This window comes from Tauraco erythrolophus, chromosome 6, assembly GCF_009769465.1.
Source record: "Tauraco erythrolophus isolate bTauEry1 chromosome 6, bTauEry1.pri, whole genome shotgun sequence".
NCBI classification, from domain to species: Eukaryota; Metazoa; Chordata; class Aves; order Musophagiformes; family Musophagidae; genus Tauraco; species Tauraco erythrolophus.
Genome location: NC_141470.1, coordinates 46,402,462 through 46,410,291, shown reverse-complemented (window position 1 = coordinate 46,410,291; position 7,830 = coordinate 46,402,462). Strand labels below are relative to the sequence as shown.

The 7,830-nt window shown below is 42.9% G+C and overlaps 1 protein-coding gene across 1 annotated transcript; it reads left to right on the top strand.

Annotated features, from left to right (window-relative positions):
• Positions 1 to 432: 432 nt before the first annotated feature.
• On the top strand, positions 433 to 7,765 carry FAM161B (FAM161 centrosomal protein B). The gene is made up of 8 exons (XM_086614104.1): positions 433 to 663; positions 758 to 1,320; positions 3,037 to 3,374; positions 3,764 to 3,891; positions 4,188 to 4,355; positions 4,823 to 4,922; positions 6,323 to 6,453; positions 6,689 to 7,765. Exons 1-8 carry the CDS (start codon positions 515 to 517, stop codon positions 6,777 to 6,779), a joined length of 1,668 nt encoding a protein of 555 aa, XP_086470230.1. The 5' UTR covers positions 433 to 514; the 3' UTR covers positions 6,780 to 7,765.
• Positions 7,766 to 7,830: the final 65 nt, after the last annotated feature.

Genomic DNA, 7,830 nt, shown 5'->3' with positions numbered 1-7,830 from the left:
CACTGCGGAAGTGACAACGCACCAGCAGCCTCCGAGCGGAAGTCGCGCCCGGTAACCAGGACAACGCAGCCTGCCTGGGGGTCGAGCGCTGCACAGAACGCCTCTTCCCGAGCACCAATGAGCGAGAGGCGGGCGCTTTCTGATTGGCTGCTGGAGGCCAAGAAGGCGGGCTTAGAGAGCTGCCGGCCTCGCTGATTGGCGGTAGCCAGGATCGATGCCGTTGGAGGGCTGAGGCGGCGGCCTGCAGGTGAGAGGAGCGGGCCCGGCCTCGGCGCCCCCGGCTCTACCTCAGCCCCGGCGGCGGCACCGCCGCCGCCGGGGCTGAGGTAGAGCCGGGGGCGCCGAGGCCGGGCGTGAAGGTTGGGGTCGCCCCCCCCAAACGAGCACTTCTCGTGTTTTTTGGGTTTGTTTTTTTTTTTTTTTCTTCCAGGCGACGCGGCATCCACTCAGGCTGTAACAGACCAACTCCTCCTCCTCCCGCCACCGGGAGAGGAGCTGGGAGCGGCCTCTCGGGATGGGAGGCCGGCGGTCTCCGTCTGAACCGGACTTACCGTACCAGGCGAAGTCAAGGGGTGACCTCGGGGAATGTGAAGAGGATGAGGAGCTCGAGGATTTCAGGCGGGAGGCGGCAGTCCTGCGTGACAAGCTGTGGGAGGCTCTCAGGTAGGATGGTGCCTCTTGAAATCAAGTGCCTCTCCTTTCAATTGTATTTTTTAATAATTTCCCTTATTTTCTTTTTGTAATGTCTTTGTCTTAGTCATACCTCTGGTAACAAAAGGCAGTCCAGTTCTTTGATCGACCTCACCTCGGACAGTACCTGGGATGAGCAAAAGCCTCACTTGTTTCCTAAATCACGCTTGAGGCCAAAAAGTGCTTCATCTCCCTGGATTCCTTCCATCACCATCCCTCAGCCCTTTGAAATGACGCTACGGGAAGCTCACAAAAAGTCCCAGTTGATGAAGTCATACATGTTTCTAGAACTTGACAAACAGAGAGACAACAGGCAAAGCCAGGACGAAGCTGAATGTCAGAAACAATTCCGGGCACCGCCTGTTCCTGCTCATGTGTTTCTGCCCCTTTATCAGGAAATAATGGAGCAGAATGAGATTCGCAGGCAAAGAGCAACACAGAAAAGAAAGGAGCTGCTACTTTCAACCCAGCGGCCCTTCAGTTTCCTGGAGAAGGAGGAGAAAAAGAAAGAAGCTATCAGACAAAAGTTCCTGACAGCAGCAACCCCAAATGAGAGCTCCAAACAGAAGCAAGCCAGTAAAAAAGTTCCTAAATCTACTTACGACCCACTTCTTGGAGATAAACTCAAAGGTAAAATGCCAGGGTGCTTCCTGTCAAAACAACTCTCTACCTGTCCCTCACTGTCTCCATGATGGGAAGTAGGACCATGGCCCATAGGGCATGACTTGGAGTATAAAGCCAATATCGTTACATCCCCTGGTGTTGTCTAGTATCCTGTGTGTCACTGGTCATTACATTTCATCTATATACCCTTAGAGTGTAGAAGATTTGGTAGTCTTGTGTCAGTGTCAGCAGAAGCAGTTCTGTACCACTCCCTAGCACACGTGAGTACACTGAGCTCTTCAGCCAGGTCTCCATACCCCTTTTGCTGCAAATCATGATGCTTTGAGAATCCTTTCCTGCAATGGATTACATACCTTTGGTAACGTTAAAGGGACTTAGATGATTTGTGGCACAAACGTGAAGACAGATGTAGTTCCAGAAGTGTCCAACGTTCGTGCTGTATCTAGGAACTGACAATTTTAGTCCCCCTCAAATGATCTATGCTGCACAGGATCCCTAGGAGAAAAATATTTCCTGAGCCCATATCAGGCAATTAGTTTGGTTCTGACTGACAGTAGAGTAGTCCAGTCTCTCCTGCTGTTCTCTGATGTTTTCAGTTACTTTCCCCACTCGCTCTCCACCTTGTAAGTGCTAAAACAGGGGAGGTAGGTGCCAGGACCATTCTAGTCAGAGGGACAGGCAAGGAAATTCTCCTGATGTTGGCTTTCTTTCAGATGGCTTAAGTCCCCACAGTTCTAAGTTAGAAGTAAGCAATACAGACTTCATGTCTGAATATAGGAACTAAACCGGTCCTTGATAATCCTCATTGATTTTCTCACCTCTTTCTGTTTTTTACCATTTCCCACTGATTTATTCTTGAATATACACCAGTTCAGTTTTTCATTGTTGTGGTCAACTGAACTAAATAGATTAGAAAGGTAAAAGTGAGCAGAGGACAAGCCTGTTTCTCTTTGGTGTACGAGACGGGAGGAGGAATGAACATTTCGTACCTCAGTCAGTGCAAACTTTAAATAGACTCAAAAAAGTCTTATTTTACAAACAGAAGTATTGATTTTTTTTTTCCTAAAAGGAAAAAAGAAAACAACCCACAGCCAACTGTTTGTCTACATTTTCACAAGTACTTAGTGCTGCACAGGAAAGGACTCAGTTTGACGCTATACCCTGAAACACATTCTTTCTACGGAAAGTTTGTCACAGAAGTCAAATGACATGATCCATCCAACAAACACTTCTTAAAATCTTTTCCAGTATAGACAAACATTGTTGGGTATTATATAGAAAAGCCATCATCAGTTACAAGTACATTCGAACACCCCATTTTGATCATACAGTCAACATAAGGACATAAAGTCTCATATGAAAAGTAGAACCTTGATTAACACGACACGTCTGCAAGATGAAGGGCACAAGTTATCTGGTTTACTAAGGACAGGAATAGAAGGAGAAGGCCTGTTAAGTACTTACTCTGATAACTGAAAGAGATATCTAGAGATTAATACCTAGGAAAGAGACGCTACCATGTTTTTTCTGGTATGTTTTTTTTTTTCCTGGGAGGCAAAGGAGAGAGAGGCTGGAAAGTGGGGAAAGAGAACACAGGACATCCGGTCTCTCCTATACATGTAGCTGCCATCATAAAAAAAAAAAATTGAGTTGTGCAGTGGCAATTTCAGAGCCTTTTATGTCACTCATAATCTTCTCATTGCTTTGCTTTTGATTCATTAGAAGCTGAACTCTACAGAGAAATCCGCATTCAAATGAGAGCCAAGGATTTGCTTGAGAGCTCCGTAGCTCTTATAGGTACTAGCAACTGCCGGAGGGAGCCTCAGTCCCGAACTGCCACTAAAACTAAGCAGGAAAGACTTGGCTTCTTGCAGGACAAAAGTTTCAGCTTCAAGCCAAGGATTAATCCAACAATACCGGATTTTGAAGGACTTTACTGGGCATTTCAGAGGGAAGCAGTAAGGAGACAAGAAATCAAAGAGGCAACTCGTAATAAGCCATTCAAGCTAAGAACCTCCAATCTCCGTGGCAGGCAGAGGCAGGCTAATGAAAAGATAAAGGTGAGATGACTGAATGTTTCTGTGGTACTGCTTTCTCCAATCAAGATAGCAACTTCTAAAATGTATAGCACTTATTTATGGATGGTTAGTGTCCTGTGACCTCAGCCCTTATGATGGGAGTACTGCAGAGTTCTAGGAGAAACCAGAGAACAAAATTCTATACAAAGAGATGAGCTACAACAGCTAAGGCTCAGCCACCCTTCCATACTCCTAATCACGTCTCCTTCCCCTCATCCCTCAGCCCCTCCTGATGTAAATCCCTACTGATAGAAGAGAGAGGAATGAGTACATTGCCCACATACCCCAGGCTGTTCTCTTTGGTAGACAAAGAACAGAGGAGATTCTGTACTGTAAACGAATACACTGAATGAGGTTCTATCTTTTTTCAGGATTCTCAGCAACTTTCCAAGGTTTCAGTGCAAAAAAGTCATTCTCTGACCAGACTTTCCTCTCTCTCTTCCAACACCCTTCCAGTGCATATTACAGATGCAACTAGAAAAAGGGAATCTGCTATTAGGTAAGTAGAAAAGTTTGTCTACAAGCCCATACACCAACTAATGACCAAAATGGAGGGAAAAAAGTCAATGTTTTCTTCCCTCACCATGTCAACTACATGGACAGTACTTTTCCTAAATGCTTCTCTGACTTCTTTCCTTGCTAATTCTTTCCCTGCCTCCCAGTTGATTGGGGAGCTGCATGCTTGTATGTCTGAAATTTTGCTTTTCTCCTTAGAGGATTACAAAAGTGAAATTCCCTGCTAGCATGCAGTCTGTCAGTCTTAAGCGAGCTCATTACTAACTTTCTTCTATACAGATACTCTCAAGATAACAAAAAGGAAGGGGATAAAGAAGGAATTTATTGGCTGGAGAAACAGAAAAAGAAATGTCAAGCTATCCAAAAGTCAGTTAACAGCCGAGCAAAAGCCCTGGATCCGCACAAAAGTCTGGAGGAAACACAAAAGGAGAAGTCCAGACAGAACTGGTCAGTATCCTACTCTGCACAGAAATAACCATTCACTCTACTAACTGGGAGGAACTTTAGGAGGAATTGGGCCTAAGGACCTACAATTCCTAGCCTAACATTTTTGGCTGTCATTCCACAGTCATTTGGATTTCTTGAGAATTCCACACTACTCTTTCCATATAAAACAGTTTCCTTTAGATTAACATTTGTAGAAACAATCCAAAAGAAATGTATCATTTGGTAAAGCCCTCCTAAGACAAGGTTTTGTAAAAATGCAAACACTGGTTCTCTGCCTACACTCTAGTGGTGAAGCTTTGCCGAGGGTCTGTAACTTGGAGCAACAGCAGTGTTCTGCCCAGCATTCGGAATCAAGACAATTACCAGACCTTTATTTAAAGGACAAAAACAGTTATCGAGAATTCCTTGTTCCTGATCAGCTATAGTCAGAAGGAACCTGTATTAGACAGGGAACTTTTCCATTTCAGGAAAAATATGAGAGAGAGATCAAGGGAGTACAGAAAGGAGCTGGAAGAAATGCAGCTGCGAGTCAAGACGAGACCATACCTCTTTGAACAGGTCACCAAGGTAACTGGTCAAAGTTCCAAAGTGTTTCTGGGTGACAGGATACATTGTCTTTCATTTAAGACAGGCATTAAGAAATTTACTTTCAAGTGATTCACAGATAAGAAGGTGCAAATGGTTAGACTACAGGCAAAATAACACCTGGAAGGCCACCCAAATGTAATTTCAATTCCTTCTCACTACTTGAAAAACACTCAGACTTATCTTTTTTCCAGAGATAAGGTTATAGAGCTTTCCGGTCCCTAGTATATATTGCAATCAAAATATATTGTCTGATCAAAATTATGGCCTTATCACACCAGAAATTATAATAATACCTATTCTACACCTGAATGCCACAGCCTACCGTCTAGAAATTTTAAACTTTTTTTCTTAAAACTATGTAGTAGAGCAGTTTTTCTTTGTACCTCTAGTGCTACTAGAAAAACATTAATGACAGTTAAATTGCTTATATCACCTCCAAGCTCTGCTGTCTGGTTGTGTTCAGCACAGCTCATCCATCACGCAGTACCATCTGCAAACCTACATGGCACTTGAGGTGTAGGTACAACCTTTACTCTCTGCAAGGTATCTCTGTAGATACTCTCTCCTTGCAGAGATGATATCTGGTTAGAGACATAGTGACAATATCTTGACTGTGCTGATTTAAGATTTCTCAATAGAAAGTAGCCTCCTAGGTCAGACTTTCGGTTCAGGTGAGTGGTTAATGGAGGCAGAGAACACATTTGTATGATAAGTATTGATAATATTTCTGTTTGCCAGGTTGGTAGAAATTCACCATTATCAATAGCGTTCACTCATGTGGAGACAAGATTTCTATCTTTCCATACAGAACACCTTAATCTTTAGGAACTGACCAGTCCCTCTGGAAAACCGTCATCTCAGACTACGTTAATTTGCAATGTTTATGGGGAGGCAGTGAGGATATAGGATGTGGGATGCTTGGGTTTCAGTTTCTTGAAGATGATCTGATATGAAGCTATTTGACAGGCACTCTCTGTTTATTGAACTCCACTGTGGTTAGTGCTTACAAATTACATGCAAACATGCTTTCAGAATTTCTCACAACCCTTTTTTGCACATATTCTCTATTTGAGTGTCAGAGTCAGGACTCAGACACAAGTATGCTAGTCTGGAAAGACTGGAATGCTGTAGAAGCAGAAGAACATAAAAAGGAAGAAAAAAAGAACAGAAGCTGGAAGAGGTGAGCTTTCAGAGATGTGAGACATTCTCCTAGTGTTCTGTTTTGGTATTGTACTGTATGGATGACAAAAACTCTGGATGGGGGCTTTGCTGTCCTCTTGTTCTCATTAAAGAGTGTCAGCCGTGAACTTTGAAACAACTTGACCATTATGAGGAAGCCCCAGTTCTATGTTCTTACTGTTTAAGTTTCGATTTCATAGCACGATGCTCGTCAAGAAGCAGAGCGTCGCTACAGACACACCCTCCAGCAGGTTGGGCTAAGTGAAGAATTTGTAAGGAAAAAAGGGAAAGATGCCACTGACTTGCTGGAAGAAGAATCTGATGTTCACAGGTAATAAACCCAATGCAATACAGCTCCTTTGCCTTTGAGTAGAAATATTTCCCTTGTCCATGAAAGTGTTCCAGTTTGTATCATCTAGTGCAGGCAAAATTACAACAACTTCACTAAGCACCACAGCTTCTCTATCTTAACTCCTATGACTGCTCTCTATTTCTTGTGCATGAGGCAAAGCAGCAAGTAAGCACTGCAAACTATTTCCAGTATTAGACAATCCCTATTTCTGCAGAGTGTCCAAGCCTCGGGCTGAAAAGGATGACTGTACCGTACAGGAAGGAGAACCTCAAGAGGAACAGTGCGGAAAGGAAGTGGCAACATAAGATCTAGCAGAAGAACCCACTGATCAGCTTTTGATTTTTTTGATTCAAGATTCTCCAGGTTAATCCTCAGGAACTTTCTGGTTTAGGCTGACACCTAAGAATTGCTCTGGGGTAAATGAGATGTGAGAACTTTGCAAAGGAAAAAAAGACCAGCTGTTGTTTAGAGCATGCCTTGTCCAACCCAGTAAACTCTGCAGCCTCTCTTAGTCTTCACAAGTGTTCCTTGTGTGAGCCATTTCCCTTTCTTTAACTGGAAACAAAACCAGTTTAAAAGGTTGAAGCACTGTCTTTGGATAAAAGTAGATATGAAAGATTGAAGAGAGGCATCTTTTAGTGTCAGCTCCTTGCATTCATGCCTCAGAGGCACACAGAAAGAGGAGAGAGAATGCCTTTCAGTGTGCTAAACCTTGGTTTACATACACATGTGGTAGAAGGCTTTTAAATGAACTATTTCTGAAAAAAACAAACGCGGCTTTGACCTACCTTGGGAGAAGACTCACAAGGAATTCCTTCTCTGGTATTAATACTTCATTCACTCATTACCAGCTCTGCTCCTTCCTCACACTGGGAAGAAGCAATAGTCTTTCTACATTGAAATACCTCCTGTATTTCATTATTTGACACTGTTTTAACACCTTACCAATTTAAGACATTAATCTGGCCTGAAAAACAACCAAAATTATTAAGAAGGTTGTAATTAAACAATGCATCACTTTGGATTGCTGTTGTCCTAATTCTACAATTACTGTGATATCAAAGATAGACTTTGGTGGAAGAAAGATGAGGCAGTACCTGTCAGCATGTTGCACTCAAATGCGTGGATCATCTGAAACGGTGTAGTTCACACATTAGTGGTCTTCCTTTAACTGACAGTAATAACGATCTCAAAAATACAAACCGTTACCACCTGGAATGTTTTCTGAGAATTATGATATCAAAGCACTTTGAGATTAAAAGATTTTTAAATGGCTATTGATGTTTCTGCATTGTCCAATTTCTTCATCAATCATCTTCTCCTTACTTTTTAAATGGAAGCTGTGTCTCTTTTGAT